General features: G+C 53.7%; 3 protein-coding genes and 1 long non-coding RNA gene across 11 annotated transcripts in view; 3 read left to right on the top strand and 1 right to left on the bottom strand.

The window, feature by feature from the left end:
* SLX4 (SLX4 structure-specific endonuclease subunit) overlaps nucleotides 1-2,491 on the top strand; it is a 31,498-nt gene extending 29,007 nt beyond the window's left edge. For 6 of the 7 annotated variants that reach the window (XM_040593246.1, XM_040593241.1, XM_040593245.1 and 3 more), the window contains 3 exons: nucleotides 443-545; nucleotides 783-1,265; nucleotides 1,889-2,491. In XM_040593246.1, the coding sequence (XP_040449180.1) occupies nucleotides 443-545; nucleotides 783-1,265; nucleotides 1,889-2,225 (923 nt within the window). In that variant the 3' untranslated portion in view covers nucleotides 2,226-2,491. Of the gene's footprint in view, nucleotides 1-442; nucleotides 546-782; nucleotides 1,266-1,440 lie in introns of all 7 variants that reach the window. The other variant, XM_040593247.1, reaches the window with a different exon arrangement.
* LOC121087815 overlaps nucleotides 1-12,413 on the bottom strand; it is a 21,069-nt gene extending 8,656 nt beyond the window's left edge. Inside the window, exon 1 of the long non-coding RNA XR_005827747.1 lies at nucleotides 12,172-12,413. This is a non-coding gene — a long non-coding RNA (uncharacterized LOC121087815). The remainder of the gene's footprint in view (nucleotides 1-12,171) is intronic.
* LOC121087811 (zinc finger protein 501-like) lies at nucleotides 6,358-11,999 on the top strand. Its single transcript, XM_040593249.1, has 2 exons — nucleotides 6,358-6,466; nucleotides 10,460-11,999. The coding sequence occupies exons 1-2, from the start codon at nucleotides 6,376-6,378 to the stop codon at nucleotides 11,641-11,643; spliced, it is 1,275 nt and encodes a 424-aa protein (XP_040449183.1). The 5' UTR covers nucleotides 6,358-6,375; the 3' UTR covers nucleotides 11,644-11,999.
* HMOX2 (heme oxygenase 2) lies at nucleotides 6,358-22,362 on the top strand. 2 transcript variants are annotated; one of them, XM_040593251.1, is made up of 6 exons: nucleotides 6,358-6,466; nucleotides 17,426-17,536; nucleotides 18,963-19,080; nucleotides 19,874-20,365; nucleotides 21,363-21,483; nucleotides 21,565-22,362. In XM_040593251.1, exons 2-6 carry the CDS (start codon nucleotides 17,454-17,456, stop codon nucleotides 21,687-21,689), a joined length of 939 nt encoding a protein of 312 aa, XP_040449185.1. In that variant the 5' UTR covers nucleotides 6,358-6,466; nucleotides 17,426-17,453; the 3' UTR covers nucleotides 21,690-22,362. The 2 variants fall into 2 exon arrangements, with proteins under 2 accessions (XP_040449185.1, XP_040449184.1); XM_040593250.1 differs by lacking the exon at nucleotides 6,358-6,466 and adding an exon at nucleotides 12,541-12,647.

Raw genomic sequence — 22,362 nt, 5'->3', positions numbered from 1 at the left:
CAGTATCTAACGCAGGTCCCCAGAAGCTTGACTTGCTCAGTTTCTTCTGCATCAAGTCCCTATTAGGAAATCTTCTTCCTGGAAAACCATCACTTTACGGAATTCAGTAAACATGTTTTTTTAATTGCCCTGTAATCTTTGCCTGTTCTAACAAAGCCCTGAATGGGCTTTATATTCAGACCTGACATATGTCTTAATTTAAGCTGTTTTCTGATTTAAATTCAATAAAAACCAAGTATCCCAGTTTAGGGGGTGGGGGGAAGTGTTGACTGTTCTGTCCAATCTTAAGCTGAGTAATGATTAGAAGAGCTTGTAGGAAAGTAGTGCTACTTAAACAATTATTGGATAATACTTCAACATCTGCCACTAAAAGGGGGAGATACCAGCCATTTTAAGTCTTTTCTGTACTAATTCTGATCATAGTCATTTCATTCTGCTGTAGAACCTTCCTGTCAGGAGAACGACAAGTCTTCCAGCACTCCAGTGACACCGATGCCAGCTTACTCCCTCATGGAGACCCCAGAGCTGAAGAAGGAGTTGAGCAGGTCAGCATTGCCTCCACGAGTACATCTCTTTATGAGCAGAAACTTGCTGGCAGGTAGTGTGAAAGAAAGCTCCTGGCCTGAAAGTGAACCCATGGTGGAAGTTCCAGTCAGTGTTTTCTGAGGTCATGTCACACTTCTCCAGCTGACCACTGGATCCCTGACTTCGGCCTCTTCCTGAGCTGGGACTGTGGAAGGCGCAGCGTTACCTTAACCTAAGCTCCCCCCTTTCTCTTTCAGATTTGGTGTCCGCCCTCTCCCAAAACGCCGGATGGTGTTGAAGCTGAAGGAGATATTCCAGTATACTCACCAGGACGTGGACTCTGACTTTGAGGGTGAAATCCCATCTTCCCAGCCTCCCCTGCAGAAGTCCCCGGCCAAACACTCTAGGAAGTCAAAGGCAGACCGGACTGCAGGGGGGAAGCGTGGCAATACCTCGAGGGCTGTGGGCAAAAGGAGGCAGGTTGCTACAGCTTCTTCAGTGCTCTCTGTGGGGAGGGCTGAGGATGACCTTGTCGGATCCTGTGAAACAGGCTGTGCAGCACCCAAGGAGGGAACTAAAATGACACATCGCCCAAAAGGAGCCAAAAAGCAGAAAAGGTCATCTGTATCTCCGGAGAGGTCGTCTCTGGCAGCTGATGGTGAGGAACTCATGCTCCCAGCATCTCAGGAGTCTGCTGTTTCTTCAGTGGATGGAAGTGACATCTCTTTTGGTTCACAGAGGTAAGGCAACAAAATACTAAACAAAACAGTCAGTGGTGCAGGACAGAGATGAGCTAGGAATGTGGCAAACAGAGGTGAGTGTCCATGTGGCCTGCAGTGGCCCTGCCACCTCCTTGGATGTGTCATTTGAAGGTCAATGCACTCCTACAGAAGGAATATGCTTTGCTTTTTTTAGTCTCGTTCCCAGTGAGCTATTCTCAGAACCCAAAAGTGCTTGTGGCTGCGTGTAGGCCAGGCCCAAATCTGGCATGTCTGGTCTCTGCAAGTTGGAGCGACAAGGAGCACTCGATGTTGACCAAGAACCTGCAGCTAGGGTAGGGAGAGGACGGCACAGCACTACTGGGAGAGGTGGCTGCAGTATGGCAGCTATGGGTCAGGAGCACGGAATGCCAGACGGCTCCAGGGCTGGTGAGCAGGACCAGCACTGCCATGGTTGGGACAGGGAAGTTTGCAGAGCACATGCCATGTTGTTCTTCACTCATTTTGTGGGTGCTGGTATTGGAGAGGCTGTGATCCTAGAGGGTAGTCACAGGGGTTGGCCACCAGGGATTTGGGGAGCTCTGGCCCTGTCCTTGATGGCCTGTTCTTTCCTTGACCTCTGGTGTACTTGATCTTGCTTTTAGTTCTTTCATGAATGGGTTTGAAGCTTGCGCTTTTGAATCTGAGGAGGAAGAAGAGGAGCTTCCTGCATCTCAGGCAGCAGCTCGGGAAGAAGAAAAGCTGGACGCAATAAGGTGCTACATCCGTTCAAACACAGCCCTTTACCACAGGATTCTCTTTTATGAGCCAATTGAACTGGCTGAGCTGCACACAGAGCTGAAACAGAATGGCATTAAAATTTCCAAAGCAAAACTGCTGGACTTTTTAGATGCTCACTGTATCACATTTACCACAGCTGGAGCCCGAAAAGAGAAGGAACAAAAGAGAAAAGGAAAAAAAAAGCAGAGGAGACGATACTGAGTGGAGCTTGCTCCTTCATCCTGAAAATTTTGTTAGGTGGAGGCCTTCCCGATAGGCTGGGAACGCTGTTCCAGGCTGGTGCTCGCAGGGGTGCTGGGCGGGTGTGCTGCTCCCCCTGGCGGCCTGCCGTCACATGGCATGCTGGAGAGGCGCCGAGCTCCCGCTCCAGCCCTCTGCTCCGAATTGCACAAACTCCTCCAGTTGCTGTCCTGCCTTCGGCACACGGGTCATCTAGAGCCTCTTTCCCTCCCCCTCCCTCCCCCCCCCCCCCCCCCCCCCCCCCGATTTGTTTTCTGTGCCTTTTCTTTCCATTTTTCTGATAGGTTTTAAGTCCCCAATTTTGCTTCACGTTGATGCTTCTAGACAGGTGCTTCCCCGAGTGACACTTGCCAAGACCTTTTCCCTGGCCTTGGGCTCTGAAACGCTTTGTCCTTCAGGTTCCAGTATTCAGCAGGATAACTTGCCAGCAGTAAACCAGTCCCCTTTCCCCTGTGTAAAGCACTGGATGTTTAGGCCCCAGTCACTAACGTCTTCATTTCATCAGCACACAATTTGCCCTGCTGATTGTTAAGGCAGGGAGCATTGTGGAAATACGACATCTGCCTTCTGTCCTTGGTTCAATTTGCAATCTTTGGTGAAATGCCTAAATCTGTGGGTTTTAAATGGCTGCAAAACAGCGCAGGTGTTTTTCTAGTCTCTTTGTGAGGGCTCCCCAAAGTGCCCTCTGACACTGGGTGTCATCTGAAGGCCCTTTAGATTCGAACATTCGGTTCCCTCTGTTCGTTTGCATGCTGGATCCGTGTTAGATACCCTCTGCTCTGTTTTCTGAGCACCAGTTTACCTTGTCAGTGTAGCTTGAGTATGTCCTTGATGGAGATGTTTTTAAGATGATATTATAGTGATCACTGGATCACTTCAGCACTTCTTGTAACCTGATCTTAGATTTAGTGGGTTTAACCCACTTCTGTGATCATCCTCATTTCCAGCCTGGACTGATCTAAGGTTGTAAACTGTCTGGGACTCTTGGGCAAGTCTTGGACCCTAAACTGTCATCTTTCATGTATTCACGTTCACAATGTTTTCTGACTCTTGTCTCTTCTGGCAGTTCTGAGTCTGCAAAGAGTCTCACTGAACAAAATGGACACAATGCTTCAAAAAAAGAAGCCGGATTTATAAATATATTTATAGTATAACATCTAAACATGTTTTCTATTTTTGATACAGTATGTCTTCGGGTTTATTTGATTTCTGTTATATACAATAAACAATCTATGAGGTACTAATGATAAACTGGCCTATGACAGACCTGGGGCGGGGGGGTTTCTAAGGGGCAGCGTTGGGTTTAGTTGAGAGCAGAAGAGTCCGCAGCCTGCACCCATCCCGGCTGAAAGCCGGAGCAGAGAATCGGAGGAAGATGCGTTGGCATGGAATGCTGCTCCCAGCGGGAAGGAGCGGAGAGGGGAGATCAGCCGGCAGCGGCTGATGAGCAGTGGGTTGACGAGCTGCCCGTTCATCTGGGCTGGGCATCCTTCAAGTAAGGGGGACCTGGCGGGAAGGTGGTGGGGTCTGCTGGGAGGATGGGCTGTGGGGAAGGGTCTGCTCTGGCCTTGGAGGGGAGAGCTGCTGCGGAAGGGGAGATGGGTGACCACTTACCAACCTCCACTTCTCCGTCAGGTGTCCGTGGCTTGTATAATGGTGGGGGGACCTCCTAGCAAAGCCTTCTGCCCCACATCCGGTGAATTTTCAGGAATTTGGGATAGTTTTCCTCCCTGGCAGTCACATCACTTTTCCTCCCCCACCTTCCTGTGCAAGAGCTGCCGGGAGATGACTTTGTGACATGAAAAGGACAAGGCTTGCCTTAAGTGGCATTCCAAGAAATGCTGTTTCCCTCAGCACACTGTGTATTTCTCTCAAGTACACACTTCATATATGGAAAAAGCTTCGGTCCTACTTACCAGTCTTAATCTGGGAAAATAAGTAAGGTCCTTTCCCAGCTTTTTGGCTGTGTTTTTAGGTAAGACTTGTCTTTACAATCCAAGATTTTGCAGTCAATTCTTTATTCCATCTTAACCTTCAGTGAATACAGTGTCACAGTTCAGTGGATATAAATTACAACTGTTCAAATAGCATTGTGACATAAACTGTTCAGCATGTTAGGAAAAAAAGTCTGAATTTTAGTCACTGAAAGTGTCTCCATCCTCCTGTCTGTCATCCCTAAACCTTGCAACTGGGCGGTCTTAATGCAGAAAGATGATTTTAAGTGTTGCATCTGTGCTGTCAGGGTTCGGAGGTAACCACTCTGCGGAGGCTTGCCTCGATGCTTCCTTGTTGCTGAAGGTGACAAAATGAAATGTCTCTTGTAATTCTAAAACTTTTCTCAGATAATGAGAAAAGCATTTAGAATCATTCACAACCTTCAAGACCGCAGGGACATATCTGACATACACTGCAAATTATCTGAAAGCAATTATTCATTCTCCTTCGTTAATCCATACGTGCCTCCCCAAGCTAACAGTGGTGTTGCCATCTGCCAGTGATAAATGTGTTGCCAAACAGTTTGATTTGTATATATTTCTGTGTTTTCTCACCTTCCTGATGCAGTCTCATTTGTCTTGGAAAATACATTGTCATTATTTTTTATTTCCAACTGTGTAGTAACAGCTATAAAAAATGTTTTGATGCTTCTGTTTGTTTTAATGCTTCCAAGGCTGCAGAAAAAAACCCCAACAAACCTTTTCAACTAAGGTATTAGTTGTTTTTTAAGTTGCACAAGCAGATGTATTGCTGTCATTGCACAAAGCTGCTGTCTTACTGAGATGCACCATGTGAGCTCAGAGTGAAATAACTGCTTCTAAATTTGCCGTGACAATCAAACAATCCATGGGATTATGGATATTCTTGTGCCGCTACCACCGTGTTGGTTTGTGCACTGTCACGTTTCCTGCCTGAAAAAATAGCCTCAGTACGTTTATTCTGAAAAGCTGTGCTGCAGATGTTTCTGTAATAATCTTGCACGTGAGCAGAGCTGTTTTCTTACGCAGGCACAGTTGTGTGTGTATACGCACCCCAGAAATCACCCTGTCTTCATGGCATTGCCTGGGCAGGTGTGATCCATCCCCATGGCCGAGACCCACGGAGGGGCCAACTGAACTACAGAATACGAGAATGCTGCAAAGCGGAGTGGTGGCTGCTGCACCATCCCCTTCTGCTGGGCCAGCCGCACCCTGGTGTTGGGCTTACAGTGCCAGTGTTTAGGAACCGAAGGGATAAATCCAAGAACGATCCTTCCTGCAGTTCTTCAAAAGGGACTGGAGCATTCTGGAAGCGCATTTTAAACGTGTTTGTTTGCTATTGCTAACATTCCAGCATAAAACCGCTTTCAGAGGCGTGTTTGGTGAAGCCGAGGGCCTGGCAGGTGTCCCTGCTTCAGCTGCTGTCCCGCAGAGCAGGGCTCCTCTGGAACCCCTGCCCGGGTCCCCGGCCCCTCCGCCGCGGGCAGCCGCCCGGCGAGCCGAGGTACCCGGTTCCCACCCAACATCTAAGTGATCCCAGAGGATCCCAACCGGGCGCCGGCCCACCGCTCCCTGCCCCGCACGGCAGGCGGGATCTGCGGCGGCCCCGGCAGCCCCTGGCCGGGGCTGAGCCCACCGACCCCTGCCCAGGGCCCTTCCCCCGAGGCAGCGCTGCCGGCTGTCCTGGCCGCCGAGGGACACCCGCCGCGGGACCCCGGGGACGGGGACCCCCCGCAGGCGCCCTGCCGGAGCCCCCTGGCCCGCGGGGCGAGCCCTGACGGCGCCTAATCCCCGCGGCACCGGCTGAGCCCCCGCGCCGCCCGCCGGCCCCGCCGCCGCCATCTTGGCGCGCCCGCCGCGCCCGGGCGCCGCACGCCATTGGCCGCCGCCGTCACGTGCCGCCGGGCGGGCCGGGCCGCGGGTTCGGGGCCCTGGCCCGGGCACAGGGCGGCCGCGCGGCCCCCCCCGGCACCGGCTCGGTTCCTCTTCTCGGGGCGGCGGGAGCTGCCGGGGTTCCCCGCCGTGGGCCGGGAGCCCAGCGCAGCGGCGGGCTGCTAGGCCCCGAGTGCGAGAGCCCCTGGGCCCGCCGGAGCCTCCCCGTCCCGCCCCCCCCGCAGGACCCCCGGAGCGCTGCAGCGATGATCTCCCACACGGACGGGAAGGCGGAGCCGTGGTTCGCTCCGCTCCCTCGCCGCCGGGGGCAGGCCGCCCTGCGCGGCACCTGCGCAGGTAAGGGGCCGGGCCAGCCGCGGGGAGGGGACCTGCCCCAGGACCCCGCATCCCACCGGAGCCGCGGGGCCGGGCTGCACCGGGGGCCTCCCGGCTCGGCCTGCGCCGCCCCGGCGCCCGCAGGGGAGCAGGCTGGGGGGTGGCCCCGGGCGCCCCCGGCCGCCCTGCGTGCCCTGCTGCCTCGGTGTTTCCCAGCCGCCCGAAGCCGCCCGTGTTTGAGCACCCGCCCGGCCTGCCCCGGGGAGCTCCGCGGCTTGTTCCGCCGTTCCGTGCGCCGCCGCCACCTGCGCTTTTCTCCGGAGCTGCCTGCGCTGACGCCGGCAGTTCCCAGCGCGGAGCCGGCAGCGCAGGGGGGGACCCACCGCCCCACGGGCCACTTGTGTCTCAGAGTCCCCTGCCACATGCCCTGTCGGGGGTACCTTTTCCCAGCAGAACGGGCACTTGAGTCACCTGTACAGAAGCTCTTCTGTGCCTTTGGTCATTCGTGTCATGCCTCTGTCTTCCCTGAAACGCAGGACCTGCTCTCCCCCTCGCACAGTCAGGGTGTGGGGTTCGAGCAGCAAGGCAGAGTCGCATTCTCTTTTCTTCTTTTTTTCCCCAACAGTCTTCAACATTTGACTAGCTGGTTTTGTCTGCCTGGGAGCTGCAGTGTTCCTCCCTCTGCTCTAACTCCAAGGTGCTATTCCTAAATGTAACGAGGACGTCCTAGGCCCATCTTGGTATAAGTGCAAGGGATAGACGCTCTTCTCCTCTAGTTTCTTATGTTTACCTGCAGTGAATGTCCCCTGTCATTCCACTGTCACCTGGTTAGTCAGTATTGTGATGCTCTCCCGCAGTTTATAGTCAGCTTGTCTTTAACCCTGAGTAACACAGAATAACCAGCAGGTGTTTCCACCACCCCATCCCTCCCTTGCTGCCTTGTGAGGGCCAGCCATCCCACGGCAGCTTAGTTTGTTGGTTTGGGTGAAGGATGCTTGTCTTCTGGGAATGCCTTTGGACTCCAGATCTCCCTTTTGCTAAAATTGGCAACATCTCTGAAGAACTCCAAGTGGTTTGTGAAGTGAGACGTCTCTTTCCAGAGGCCATATCAGCTCTTCCCCAGTCTGCCGCCTTTGGCCACCTGTCCGTTAATTCTCTTACTCCAATTTCTGTTTGGTTGCTTGGAATGTTGGGCCCCGGATCCCCCCTTGAGTGCTTTCTCTGGCATCGCATCAGCCACTTTCCAGTGCCCCGACAGCGAGGTACCAAAGTCAGGAGTCCAGCAGTGTTGTGGGGTCCTGTGAACAGCCCTGCTGGGTTAAACCCAAGGTCTCTGTAGCTCCAAGCCCTGTCTCGGGGATTTGGGGACTGGCTAGAGGTGGATGCCAGGGAAAGGGATAAGATAAGCATACAGTGACACCTCCCCAGCAGCCTGAGGCTTACTCATGATGTTATTTTTAATAGTTCTCATGGGTTTCTCTTCTGTGAACTCTTGAATTCAGTGCCCGAGACCATTGCTGTGTCCTCCTGCTGCTGTGAGACAGGCCAGAGCATCGGCCAAAACTCTTTCTACTGCTGGCTTCTCCTGAGGAGAGATCCAAGGGTACATTTAAGGTGATACTTAAATTCTCTCCCAGTATGTGTGCTTATTCTGTTCACCCGGAGCTTACCTTGTAGCTATAGCAGTGCCCATCTTAGGTATATCAGAGGTCTTAAAATAATCCAGATCGGCATGGGCTGAGAAAGAACCACATTCTCCCTGTCTCTTTTGCTTACTCATTTTTGCCCATTCAGCCTTACTATTCCAGTACTCATTCCTCAGCATTGTGAACTTGCTGTCCTTCCACTTAAAATACTTCCAGCGAGTTCCTGTCATCATGGTTTTGATCAAACCCCTTACAGACGGCTTGTCCTGGATGCCAGCGAAGATACCTAGTAGCTCAGAAGTAATAAAAATAGTTGTAGAGGTTGAGAGCTGGAGCCGTGGCTGTAATCATTGTAATTAGAAGCTTGAAACTCCTGACCTTCCCCAAACCCCACAGAACACTGTAGAAGACTTGATCCTCATGTACTTTGAAGGCCTTTTTAAGTTCTGTATAAAGAACCGAAATGCTTTGCAAGTACCAGTGCTAGCGCAGGCGAAGGATATCTCTTCTGGCACAACAGCAACAGAACAACTTCATCAACTTTGTTGTCTACTCAGTAAAGCTGACATACATGTCAAGAGCTTCATGCTGGTCTGCCAGAAACGTCCTCCTCTTATCCTGTTTTTGGATATCACCTTCCTCTTTTCCTCCAGGCCTGGACAGAGTAGCTGCAGGCAAATGGAAATGCCTTCGTGGTGAATAGCAAAGTTCCAGTTTCTGTTCCTCTCAAGGGATGATTTTAAGAAAGCTATACGAGGGAAGAAGTGCCATCACTACCACACCAAACTGCCACAAAAGGTATCTCAGGCTTTTGCTGTGAAATCATACTGTGATGTTTTCTTATACTGACTAGAAGGAGAAAGATCAAATATGTACGTATATCAGTCTGGGTTGAAATTCTAGATTCTTTTTCCTTTATTGCATACTTGTGGTTCAGCAGTGACTCTCCTCTTCTGAGGCACGTGCATCCTTATCACAACTCTGCCAGACCACAGAAGTGCCTGTGGTTTGTAATTAATCCCACGCGACTGATAAGTTACCGGTTTATTTCACAAGAGTTTTCAGAAAATCAGGAGGTAGCCATAGAATCTTTAAGTAGGCAGATCTGGAGGCCTGCATGTTTGTGGCTTTAGTCTTCTGCCTGTTCCATATTTTGCGTCTACATATAGTCAACAGCAAGTTGTCTTTCGCCCCTGGAAGTCCATATAAAGAGATCCTCCGGAAATCTGTTTCCCTGATTGACCTGTCTTAAAGCTGGATGCGATGCTTCTCTTCAGAGATGCACATTGCCATTTCTACATCCCGTGTACATCCCTGTAACATCCATTTACTCTTCCCTGACAGCAGAAGGGCGCATGCCACACTGGTCCTGTCTTGCCAGTTTAGCGTATAAGCCCTCAGTAAGCCTGCAAAGAGCTGCATGTCCCCGCTCACAGCAAAAGCCACAGCGTTGCTGGGGGTACGTGGTTTTGACCCTGCTAGGATGCTCATCCAGCCACATTAGAGCAGTGGGTTGGAAGGAGTCACTGCTCTGCGTAAATACCCTAGAAATCCACGCAAGCCCCTTGTCTTGGAAAGGCTCTGGGCTGACCTTGACGCTGCGCAGCATAGATTGATACTGGTTATGCCTCTGTAGGACTTTATGGGAATAAGAGGGCAGAGGTTTGTTCAAGGCCTGTGTCCCAACAGCCACTCATCACTTCAGCCAGTGTTACTTCCACTGGCTTGCACTACTGTAATCTTCCACGTTTGTTGGATTTCCTCAGCCTGTAGCCTGGATTCAGCCATGGAGGATCTTCAGTTCACCAACCGCCTTTCACAACAGATCTGTTCTGCACCAATGGAAGTAGAAAGTTACCTTTATTTTGCTCCAAGGTTGGTGTAAGCCAGGCCCCAGGTGGTGTCCGTGCCTGATGCCTTAGGGTCGGTGCCTCCTTTGTGCATCTCCTCTTCCTCTGCAATACTAGCAGCACAAGAGCAGGGAGCTTCCATCTGTTGCAACCCAAGTAATGTTCTGCTGAGCAAGGCCGTTCTTCATGGCCCTCTTCTGACTCCCAGTGCAGCTTCTAATAACCTTTTCAGATACAATATCCTGGAAGAGCAGCTATCTTTCCCATTCGAGCACTAAATGTTTACTTCTAATGTACCAATAATTTCAGTAGATTCAGGTTCTGGCAAACCCATTCCAGGGTTTGTTCCTGTGAACACTCTGGAAAATCCACTGTGTAGTTTGGAGGGAAATACCAGAACATTTTATACTTAAAAGTTTATCTGCTGAATTTTTATAATTTGGCCCCTTTTGATTTCCCCCTGTCCAAGGTTTCCTGTCCTGCCTGTGAATTCTCTCTGGATTCTCATTTTATTGCAGCTGAAGATGGGATTGTGAGCAAGAAGGAGGAAGATGCCCACCAAGGCATCCCTGAGCCAGTGGAGCACGAGGGTTTACCCTCAGGGCTCTCCAAGGAGGACAGTTCCCAGAGTCCTGCACAGGACCCAGTCCTCCCACGCAGGTCAGAAAGGGTTCAGAGACCTCTAGGGAAGAGGCAAAGCCGAGCGACGCTGCGTGGAAGTTTCAGGAGGCTGCCAGACATTATCCAGCAGAGAAATCCTTCTGTGGGGAGACTGATGATATGTGGAGACTGCGGGAAGAGCTTCCGGGTGAGCTCCAACCTTGTCCAGCATCGGAGAATCCACACCGGCGAGAAACCCTTTGCCTGCACCGAGTGCGGGGAAAGTTTCCGGCAGCGGTCGCATCTCATCCAGCACCAGAGAATCCACACAGGGGAGCGGCCCTATGAGTGCTCCGAGTGCGGAAAGAGCTTCAGCATGAGCTCAAAGCTGATCCGGCACCAGGTAACCCACACCGGGGAGAAGCCCTACAAGTGCGCCGAGTGCGGGAAGAGCTTCTCCGGGAACTCACAGCTCGTCCAGCACCAGCGAGTACACACTGGGGAAAAACCCTACGAGTGCAGCAACTGTGGGAAGAGCTTCAGTGTGAGCTCAGCCCTGACACGACACCAGAGGGTCCACACTGGGGAGAAACCCTACGAGTGCGCTGAGTGTGGGAAGAGCTTCAGCCAGAGCTCTGAGCTGATGAAGCACCAGCGGGTCCACACTGGGGAGAAGCCCTACGAGTGCTCCGAGTGTGGAAAGAGCTTCACTGTGAGTTCAGCCCTCATCCAACACCGGAGGTTCCACATGGGTGAGCGCCCCTACGGGTGCACCGAGTGTGGAAAGAGCTTCACTGTGAGCTCCCACCTCATCCAGCACCGCCGCTTCCACACCGGGGAGCGTCCCTTTGAGTGCACGGAGTGTGGAAAGAGCTTCCTGTGGAGATCAGCCCTGCTCCGGCACCACCGGGTCCACACAGGGGAGAGGCCCTACGCCTGCGCTGACTGCGGGGACAGCTTTCGGCAGAGTGCCCATCTCATCCAGCACCGGCGAATCCACACAGGGGAGCGTCCCTATGCTTGTGCTGACTGCGGGAAGGGCTTCACTGTGAGCTCTGCGCTCCTCCGGCACCAACAGATCCACAGGGGTGGGGAGCCTTAGGAGGGTGTGTGGGGAGCAGTTAGGTCCGATACCTTGGGAGCATCCCTGGGGAGCGGAGCCCAGTGTCTCTCTCCCTCTGCTCTTTTGACCGCCCTGCTTGTGGAGGGTGAAAGCAGTTTCTTTTTAGGAGAATGAGTCCTAAAGGAGAGCTGGAAGGGAGAGTTGCTGTAAGGAGCTGAGTTGGAGGTTTGGGGAAGAGCGTGTGACACAGCCGGGGAAGGAGGTGGTGTTCCATAGTTCTTGGGAGAGGGACAGAAAGCAAGTAGTGTGAGGAGGCTGGCATGTACTTGGTAGTGCATTTTAGAGGAAGGTAAATACCTTGCTTTTTTTTTCTGTGCACACACGTTTTGGACAACTCATACAGTGACCCAAACGGACCATTCTGAAGCCTGCAGCGCTCTGCCTCGATGAAGAAAAGCTTGTGTGTTCCCTCTGTGCCACTGCTTGGTTTGGAGTTTCACAGTTACCTTCTGCAGCCCCTGGGCTGGGCCTGTAGCACAGGGGAGCCAACAGCCGGGTGTGCTTCACCTGTCCGTGCTGTGCCCCGGGCCTGCCCCTCCGCAGGCCGCCGGCCCCACGGGGGGTGTCCGCCCCGGCCGTGTCTGAGCCTGTGGCACTTGGCGTCCACCCAGGCGAGGGCCCGCGCCCCCGCGCTGCCTGTTAATGATGCTCAATTATGTCTAAAACCGCCAAATAAAAACCACCCTTAACCGCCCGCCTCGCCGCCATTTTCCCCTCGCCGCTGGCGCCTGCGGGGTCCCACACGCTGCCCGCCCACCGGGGGCGGGACCTGCCGCTGCGCTGGAGGTCGCGATTGGCTGACGGGGAAGAGAGGTGGGGAGGGGACGACCCTACGGCTTTCACCAATCGGTGGCGCCGGCGCGTGCCGTCGGTGGCTCCTGATTGGCCGCGACGTCACCGCTCCCCGTCCCGTGAATAAGGCAGGACGGCCGCGCCGGGCCTTTGTCTCGCGCGGCGGGGCAGAGGGCGCGAGGCGGCGGCGGGTGAGTGTGCGCGGCGCGTCTCCATGGTAACGCGGCCGGGCTGGGGGCGGCGGTGGCGGTGAGGGGCCGGGCCGGGGCCTGCGGGGCTCTGCCCCGCCGCTTCCCGGAGGCCCGGCTGCCGCGGGAGGCAGCGGGATGGGCCCGGTGCCGTCCGTCGGGGAGGCGCTGGGCCGGGACAGCTGGCCCGGCCGTGCCCGTGCGCCTCAGCCCCGCCGGTGCGGGAGGGCCCGGGCCCGGCTCTGTCCCGCAGCCGCGGCGGGGGCTGTCGCGACCGGCTGGACCGCCTTACCCTTGCCCCGGGCCGCCGGCGGGCGCAGGCGCGGTGACCACAGGCCGCGGCCGGTCGGTGCTGGGCGCCGCCGGTGCTGCCCGGGGCCGCAGTGCCCGCCGCCCGCCCCTGGCCAGCCGAGCTCCGGAGGCTGTGGGGCCCCCGAGCCCCCCGCTCCCGGGCGAGCCCCGCCGAGCAGCTGAGGAGATGCGCCGGGGCGGCAGCCTAACGCTGCAGGGGCTCCGCACCCATCCCTGGGAGCCGTGGCCGAGCCTGTCGCGACAGGAGCCCTGCGCTGGCTTCTCCCGGTGGCCTGGGGGGCGCTTGGCTCTCCTTGCCCCAGCTGAGCTCAGGGAAGAGCTTGGAGGGCGAAGGCCTCTTGCTGTCCCTACGTTACTGTTGTTGAGGGAAACAAGTGGCTGATTCAAGCCTGGCACTTGCCGGCGGCGGCTGGCAGTGCCTGTCCCTGGCGCTGCTCGGGGCGCCCCAGGCACGGCTGGGCAGGCAGGGCAGGCACTGCCTCTCCCCGCAGCAAAGGCTGTTCGATAGGTTCACGTGTGTCTGTCCACTGCCCTCTTCTTTCCCCCCAAATCTACCACGACTGACTGACTTGCCCCTTGCGCTGTTCTCCTAGCCCATGCGAGGCAAATCCATTCCTGGTGTGCTGCCTGGCACAAGGGCCCCTTGCCATGGTGCGGAACCGGACAAGATCTGTGAGCGCACCGGGAGTTTCCCTCCTCTGTCAGTTTGTTGAGGTACTGGACTGTGGCTCGGGGGGGACAGAAGTAGTGTTTGCATGGGCACTGCTAGAAGTGTCTTGGACTTGAATTACTGCCTAAATTTAGGCTGTGTCCAGGTGAAGCCTTAAACGTACTGGGTGGGAACAGGTAATATAGTGATTTATTCTGTGAGGCTCCCTTTCCAGCAGCAGCCAGTGCCAAATGCCTTCCCTGGCGGAGGAGCAGACGTGAAGCTCTCCTGATGTGATTGCCAGGTTACCCCTGTCATGATTCCTTGCACTGCTGTACCTGGGCTTCTGGGGTTTGCCTCTGCTGCAGCAATGCTCAGGTAGCTGCAGCCACACTCTGCTTCTTGTTAAAGCCAGCATGTGGGCAGATACCTTGAAGTTGCATGCTAGGTGAACAGCAAACATGGACTCTGTACTGCCTGGGTGTTGTGAATTATTGAACCTCTCCTGAGGGTGCCCAAGCAGAGCCAGGATTTCCAGTCCTGCATCCCTGCAGCAGCAGCACTGTCTACTTCCTTCAGGAGGCATAGGATTATTGGAATTGTCTTGCCACCCCAGGAGGAATGGTTGTGCATCTTGAGTGTGAAGCTTGCTGTGGAAATGGGTGTAGGGGCAAACTAATTGCTGGGTAGATGAAATGGGGGTGTTTTCTCTGAGGGTTTGAGCACCCATGGGTGAGAAACATGGGGAGTGCTGAGATGTTCTGTACCAAACATTCTCTCCAACCCTGCAATCCTGACACTTGTCACTGTTGGCTTTCTCCCAGGCAGGCTGCTGTCAGGTCACTGGGAAGGTATGTGTTTATGCTGAACATCAGCCGGGCTTGTGATGAGCAGAGCTCCTCGTAGCAACTGAAATGACATTCCAGCCTCTGCAGCGGAGGCAGGCAGCTGCTCAAACCTCCTTCTCGGTGTGTAGGACACTGCCTCTTTCAGAGGAGCAGGATGCCCCGAGAAACCAGGGCTTTGACCATTGACCAGGCTGTGGGCTTTCAGTTGCCAGTGTTTGAATAAAAGCAAAGATGTGTGGTGGCAAGAGAGGTGTAACGATTTTGACTTCCCTCCCTCCCAGTTCTCATACAATCCCTGTCCTTTTCAGTACTAGGGTGTTTGATTTATGCTGGCTTGTCTCTTGAATTCATGGCTCCTCAGGGAGGAGTCTGTACTAGAGACTGTATCAGGGAAAAATCTAAGCTTCCGTATTTTCCCATACAAGTGCTGTCCTCACCTCGGGCTAAGGGGACTGGTGTCGTCACCGCCCTGCGTATTGCTATAGAGATGAGCATGTCAGACGGCCTCTTAAAAAAAAAAAGCTGTGGGAGGTACAAGTCTGAAGGTGCACCGAAGTCTGTAAATTACTCTTTGTGTGCTAACTGCTTCTTCCAACAGCTACTGGAACAGTCATTTGCTGTTCTAATCAGTTGCGCTTCTACACCACCAGTAACAGGCTTGGGTAAAGGCTTCTGAGACCCCATCAGATAGCCATTGTGTGGCATGGAGAGCAAAGTTCCAGTGTTAGTGTGCTGCAAAGTGTGTGTATGGAGGCTCTAACAAGTAAGTTAGACATGTCTCGCACAATGATGATTTTGGGAGCCATGTTGTGTGTGTCTGGCCATTGGGAGCCTTGAACCATTGCTGCCAACTCCTAGTTGCTGAGACTTGATCTGGTGTTTTCCTTTGGGTTGGATTTAACTTCAACCTTCTGGCTTCTTCCAAGGGATGAGCAGTGCTGAAATACTCTTTGTAGCTCTGCGCTCCCCTGCTGTTTTGTACTGGTGGCTGTTGCAGGCCTGGCAGTGTACAGGGGCAGCACACACTACCTCTGGGACTCTGGCTTTCTGGAAGTAGAAGATAAATTGGAACCAGTTTGTCTAGTTTAATTTTTGGTAACTCCATTTCTTAAGAAGTATCTGGCCTGAAGTAAGCCGAGCAGGAAACCAGGGTGTCATCAGAACTCGTGTGTCTCTATTGGCAGGAGGCTAGCTGGCTGCGTTGCGAGGCAGGCAGGCTGCTCCCCACTGTGCCCATGACAGCCTCCTGGCAGAGCCCAGGCAGGTTATGTGCATTTCCCGCTGTGTGATGAGCGAAGGTAGGTCCTGCTCACTGACCCAGTGTGAACATGCTTGCTGTCTAGCGTGTGATCAAATAAACTGTAGAGCACCCGAACCTGGTTTCCTCAAATACCTCTGAGCCCTTGTGCAGGTGTGCCTTTCTGCCACGGCTGCATCATCCTGCCCTAAACTTATCCCGGGGGGGGGCTGTGCCAAGCCCTGTCGGGTGGGCAGGGCAGTGGGGATGCAGGGCTGCAACCCCTAGTGACTTCTGTGGCTGCATCGCAAAGTAATGCATTCGGGTCAGCCCTCCCCTTGGGAAGGTTCTGTCGGGGTGAGCCCAAAGGCTGTGATCGCAGGGGAAACCTTCACCCCAGTGATGTGTCCTCCCAAAGGAGCACTGTGCCCAAGCTGGGGCCTTGCTGTGCTGCACCCAGGGGTGGGTGCTCAGACGCAGCTCCCAGTATCCCTGGCCCAGTCCTGTGCTGGAGTGTGGAGGGCAGCAAGAGTGGATGTAAAACAGGACTTGGAAACTTGCTGGTGAGGAACCGGAGGGCAGTTAATGTGTAACTGGTGTGAGCTGGGAGCCAGCAGCTGATGTGCCCCTGTGCTAATGAGCTGGGTGAGTTCGCATCTGCTGGTCTGTTCTCCCAGGGCTGAGCAGCAAGCCTGGGGGTGCAGCCCACCGAGGGGGGCTGAACTGAAGTGGGAGAGCACGAGGGATGGTACGGAAAGTGCTTTCCAAAGAGCAGTGAGCAGCTTAGTTCCTTCCTCATCTGGCAAGGCTGCCTGTGAGATGGTGGGGCTGCTCCACACAAAGCTGATTACAGATCAAATTTATAAATGAGGTGGCTGGATTTCTGGCTTAATAGGGATGCTCAACTAATGGAAGCCAGGTTTTTTGCTCCTGCTTCTGTCTTGTGCATCCTGCTACATCTGAGGAGATTTTTTTTTATTCTTATTTTTTCTTTTTCAAAACAAGGAGGGAGAGCCCAGTTACTTCTGGGGTTTGAAGGAAACCCTGCTAAGCAGGAGAGGAGTGTGTGAGTGGTAGCAGGAGCAGCCTGCTTTGACTCTTGGTGGAGTGTAGCCCAGGAAAGGCAGAGTGGTGAAATCTGCCCGTTTTGAAAGTTCACGTACCCGGTTGCAGAGAAGGCTTTTGTTTCGTTGGGAGCTGCTTGACTTCAGAGCTTGGCTAGCCTAGGTCACCACTGCTTTCTTCCAGGGGAGGCTGGCACTGCTGTGGAAACAAGGTAGCTTGTTCTTCCTCCTGGCTGGAGGAGAGGTGCTTCCCTGTCAGTTACTCGGCTCAGAGGCTAGCAGGCGATGAAATACTTGGTAGCACCAGTGGAAAGTAGCAGATGACCAGTGCAGATGACTAATGTGGAGGTCTCTGATCATTTTAAGCCAGGAACCATCCTGACATGGGAAACCTAATGCAGGCTGCTGCTTTGCTGTAGGTCTCCTCTGAGGTTAGTATTTTGTGAACTAGGTGTTTGTGTTGAGGTACACCTGAGGTAGCTGAACCGAACTAGCAAGACTGCTTCCTTGGAAGTGCCTGGTGTGCAGTGGAAATGGCCAGTGGCTGCTTCTCACTGCCCTGCCCGGGGGGAGCAGCTCAGAGGCTCCTTGCTAGGCTGCTCAGCATTTGGTACCCATCCCTTTGCGCAAGCAGCTTCCCTCTGAAACCCCTCTCTAATTCTGCCTTTCAGATTGTCTGATCTCCAGGACTCACCAGCAATGCCATCAGCTATGGAGGGCTCTGAGGGGGGAGAAGAAGGGGAAATCTTGCCCTATGAGGAAACAGAAAATGACAATGTCAGGTGAGTCCTGTCTCACAACATGGCACAGTCTTGGGCAAGGCAGGAGACCTTGCAGGTAAAGGAGTGGGTTTTTTTTCTCTTCATCTAAAAAGGAGTGAGGGGCTCCAATAGGTGATTAATCCAATATATGTGCAGTAAAATCTGTTTAATAAAACTATACTGGAAGGATAAAAGGGGTGGAAAGGAGTGATCTGGCTAAGGCTGACAACAAGCAGCAATATATTTATTTTTTTTTAAGTCTCTACTATCAGACTCGCATTTCAGAAATGCTTTGACCATCTGGCTGTTGTTTGTGCCTTCCTGGCCAAGGTGAGCCAGTTTTCCATGGCTTGCTGGACAGTCTCATGTGATAGCAGCTTCTTGTTTTGAAAGACGACTCTAGAGGTGAACTCTGCTCCAGTGAGCTGCCTCTCTTGCCTTTGCAGAATACCCACTGCTCTAGGCAAGAATATTTTCTTGAAGGTTAGTTTTAAAAAAATTCATACGTGCTCTAAAAGCTAAGGCTGCAGACTTGGAAAACAGGCAAAGGTGAATAGGGTGCATCCCAGAATACCTAGATAGGCTGGCTGATTTCTCTTTGACTTGACAGGCTCAGCTTCACGAGAAGTTAATGCTGCCTGGCTCTCCTGGCACATCCAGGCCCTGTCCAGCCTGTTGGCTGCAGTATTCCTAAAAACTGTAAGGTGCACTTTGGCATAACTTTGAGAGCGTAGGTATTGATAACTCTGTACCAAGCTCCATGCAGATGCAGTGGCTATAATCTAAAATAGTAGATTTTAATATTTTTTTAGAAAGTTAACTTGTGGAAATGTGCAAAACCAGCGTAATTCAGGATAAATAAAGTTTTCAAGGGTGTTCTTGCCCTGATTTGCCATTCAGTTCTCATCTCCACTCCAACAGTTGATAGCCAACATGGAAAAGGTAGGGTCCTGCCTGTATATGCATCTGCTCTTACCTGAGCATTTCTCCTTCTCCAGTGGCCAGGGAGGATACACCAGGGCTCTTGTGCCCTTTAGTCTGCCCAGTAGTTGCTCTTTGTATGCTCCAGGCATCCTTTTGTAGTATTTTTGGGGCTCACATGGATGAGAAGCAAAAGTAATGGTGCAGGGATCAGAGGATCCTTGGCAATTGCTTGAGCATCCTGGGTCCGAGCCCCTGCTAAGCTGCAGGCCTCCCAGAATGGCAGGTCTGGTTGGCACGTGGATGCCCGCATCTGTGGAAGGAGCCTCTGGCTGCTGCCAGCCTGCTGCTTCCTCCCCATGGTGCCAGTGCCAGGCTGTGGGGCTGGCCTGAGGGATCCTACCTTGTACATCTCTAAACCGGGCCTGAGATGGTAGGGAGTGGGGGATTCTCCAAACGCAGCAGGGACAAACTCATTACTGCATGTGGAAGAGGGCTGAAAGGTGCTCTCCCTGTTTGCCTGCAGTCCCACTGACCTTTCAGAGCTGCTGAAGGAGGGGACTAAGGAATCCCACGACCGTGCAGAGAACACTCAGTTTGTCAAAGACTTCCTGAAAGGACGGATCAAGAAGGAGCTCTTCAAGGTAAGCGCTGCTCTGCTTCTGTGGCAGAGAAGCTCTTTGAAGCACCCAGTGACAGATGCAGACTGTGAGGCAGAGCCCACAGCTCTGTGTAGGGGATGGGGAGGGATCTAGTTTCTAGGTGGCACAGTCAAAACTACAGGAGTCCTTGTCCAGGGCTTCTGCCTGGTGTGCCCTGCTGGCCCCGCACAGGTTTGGTTGGGTAGGAGTGCTGGGCTTCTGGCCACACATCTGCTGGCTGCTTAAGGCAGGTGTGGCTGCAGCACAGATACTGGTGGCATGAGCTGTTTGGGAGTGAAATCCTGGTGAGATCACAGCACTCCCTCCCTCCTCTGAAGTCTAGGCTGTTGTTCCTTAGACTTCAGGTTGGATTGCTTTCTCTTCTGTACAGAAGAGATGGTATTGTGGATCAGCCCGGTCAGATCCTTGAAGGTCTTGATGTATACAGTAGTCTCCTATAGCACAAGGCTGCTGGGGCTAGTTGTACCTTTTGGATGAAGTTTGTCCCTGTCCCTTGCTGTCCAGGTGACAGGAGGCCCAGAGCACACAGCTGCCAACATGAGACTGTAATTCTTAGCTCGTGCTCCGTAGGCATTATTGTTACGAACGTAGACAGAGAAGACCCTCCGACCCTTCAACTGATACCTGCCTGGTACAGGCTGTCCAGGCTGGTTTTGTGTCAAGCCTGGGGGTTTCCTCCTTGTTTACCCCAACTCCAGGCAGGGGGGAGTAGCCACAAGTTGAGATGTGCTGATCTAGTGAATGGCTTCTCACGTTTGCTATGCTTTGTCTGTAGCTGGCCACTGTGGCACTGTACTTCACCTACTCTGCTCTAGAAGAGGAGATGGATCGCAACAAGGACAACCCAGTCTTTGCTCCTCTGTATTTTCCTCTAGAGCTTCACCGGAGAGAAGCGCTGGTCAAAGACCTGAAATATTTCTATGGAGAAGACTGGAAAGAGAAGATCCAGTGTTCTGAGGCAACTCAGCATTATGTGGACAGAATCCATCATGTGGGACAACACGAGCCAGAGCTGCTAGTGGCTCACGCTTACACACGCTACATGGGTGACCTCTCAGGTGGCCAGGTGCTGAAGAAGGTAGCCCAGAGGGCCCTGAAGTTGCCCAGTACCGAGGAAGGGATCCAATTCTACGTGTTTGACAACATTTCCAATGCACAGCAGTTCAAGCAGCTCTACAGAGCAAGGATGAATGCTCTGGACTTGGACAAGAACACCAAGGAGAGGATTGTGGAAGAGGCCAACCAAGCCTTCCGCTTTAACATGCAGGTACGAACCCCCTTGAGCCCCTGGGGGGGGGCGGGTGCTGCCGCTGTTGGGCCTGGAGTGGCTCTGAGGGCCAGGTTAATTCAGTCAGGCTGCTCATCCCGCCAGTGGTTTGGGTCTGAGACCACCAGAGCCCCTCCTTCTTGTGGGGGTGGGATTCTAGTTTAAATAGCTCTTCCATTAGCTTCTGGAGACATGGCTGGTGGGGGGCAGGAATTCCTCCCATACTCCAACACCACAGCCGAGCTTTTGATTAGGACACAATCATGATGACTGCACTACAAGATTCCTGTGGGCTGTGTGGCTTTGAAGTACTGGGGGAAGCAGAGCTGCCACTCTGAGACAGCCTCAAACAGTTTGAGCATGTTGCACCGCACTGGTCACAATTCATCTCCTGTCTTGCCTCCGACCTGTTGCCTAATGGCCACAGATGTCTGTAGCCCCTTGTTCCTTTCATAAAACCGGACTGGGCTGCCACTTGCCCCAGGGGGATTAACTTGGCTGTTGGATGGGAGCTTTAACCTGTGCCTGGAGCAGGTCGGTGTTGTTTAAGCTGGCCAGAAGGGTGGTGGGATGTGGTTGCCTCCTTTGTCAGGATCCTTACAGGAACCCCTGGCAGCAGAGCTGGAGGGGCTGCCTGACCACTGCATGAGCAGCGGCAGCGATCCCCAGAGGGGCTGCAGCAGGGAGGGCAGAGCACGTTGCCTCGTGCTCCCACCTGCAGCAGGCTGGGAGGTGAGCAGCAATGCGATGCTGCAGCTGTCTTGCTCCTGGGTCTGACTTGATGCTCTTGGAACAGGCTGTGCCCTCTCAGAGCCACAGCATGCGGCAGCTGTCACCACAGGCCTGCCTGCGAGGCACTCCGAGAGGAGTAGCACGCGCTGTCTTTGCGGGGAGGGAGGCGGGAGCAGCTCTTACCTGTTACCCAGATTGTTCCAGGAGCCTGGATGGAAGCTGCCTGGCTCTGCCCGTTTCATGCACTTGCTGCGACCACTTGCAGGTATTTGAGGAACTGGACAAGATCGGCAGGTCGCTGACAGAAGCAGCCCAAGACGGAGGCTTTCCAGGCCACGATGGAAAAGGAGACCTGCGCAAATGCCCTTACTACGCAGACAAACTAGGTAGGTCGTGGGCAACAACAGAGCTGCCACGTGCAGGGCCCAAGACTCACAGTGCTAACGGTGCTTTCTGTGTTCTGGCAGGCAAGGCAGGAGCTGGCTGCCCCTATCACACCGCTGCAGCCCTGGCAAAGCAGCCCCTAGTGCAGCTGATCCTGGCAGCCTGCGTGGCTGTGGCGGCAGGAGCTGTGGCATGGTACATCATGTGATGGGAAGAGCAGTGCGTGGCACTAAATGGTGGCAAGGGGAGAGGTGCGCCCTGTCCTTCTTCATACTGTTCCCTTGCTGTTGGTGGTGAGTTGACTGCAGGGTGGAAGTACAAAAATAAACAGGAATCCTGTGGGACTGTCAAAGAGACACTTTGCACACCAGTAATGCAAGCACTGTAATATAATCACGTCTTTAGCTGACTCATGTACAGGGCCACTGCGGTGCGAGGGTGTCAGGATTCCACTTCAGCACTGCCCTACCCAGGCTGGGGCAGCTTTTAAGGCTAGAGATGTCTCATCCTGTACTGGCAGGGGCTTCACGTGCTTGGCTTTTCATCTCCTTCCTGGGAGCAGTCACTGGAGGGAGTTTCCTGCCCTGGGCTGCAACCCAAGAATGTGTCATCAGCCTTTCCAGTGCAGAGCGCTGCATTTCCTACCGGGAGAAACTTTCAGCTGTGCCGCAGTGGCTGTGCCATGGGGCCACCAGCTCAAAGGTGCGTCCTGTTTGGGGCTTTGTCTAGGCCAAGCGACTCAAAGTGGAGGAAGCTCGCCGGGGTGTGGACAGGACCACGTGGGTGGGGGTATGAAGGTGAGAGGTGTGTACATCAGAGTTGTGCGCTGGTTGTTTTTTTTTTCTGAAGCCTTGACTGGAATAAAAAGCTGCAATGCTGTA

Source organism: Falco naumanni, chromosome 4 (assembly GCF_017639655.2).
Source record: "Falco naumanni isolate bFalNau1 chromosome 4, bFalNau1.pat, whole genome shotgun sequence".
Lineage (NCBI taxonomy): Eukaryota > Metazoa > Chordata > Aves > Falconiformes > Falconidae > Falco > Falco naumanni.
This window is presented reverse-complemented; position numbering and strand designations above follow the sequence as displayed.

Bases quoted from the DNA above. Each gene is read 5' to 3' on its own strand.
- HMOX2 (XM_040593251.1), top strand. From the start codon at position 17,454: ATGCCATCAGCTATGGAGGGCTCTGAGGGGGGAGAAGAAGGGGAAATC. The intron at 19,081-19,873 runs GTAAGCGCTGCT...CTTTGTCTGTAG, and splicing joins TCAAGAAGGAGCTCTTCAAG to CTGGCCACTGTGGCACTGTA. The intron at 20,366-21,362 runs GTACGAACCCCC...GACCACTTGCAG, and splicing joins CCTTCCGCTTTAACATGCAG to GTATTTGAGGAACTGGACAA.
- LOC121087811 (XM_040593249.1), top strand. From the start codon at position 6,376: ATGATCTCCCACACGGACGGGAAGGCGGAGCCGTGGTTCGCTCCGCTC. The intron at 6,467-10,459 runs GTAAGGGGCCGG...ATTTTATTGCAG, and splicing joins CCTGCGCGGCACCTGCGCAG to CTGAAGATGGGATTGTGAGC.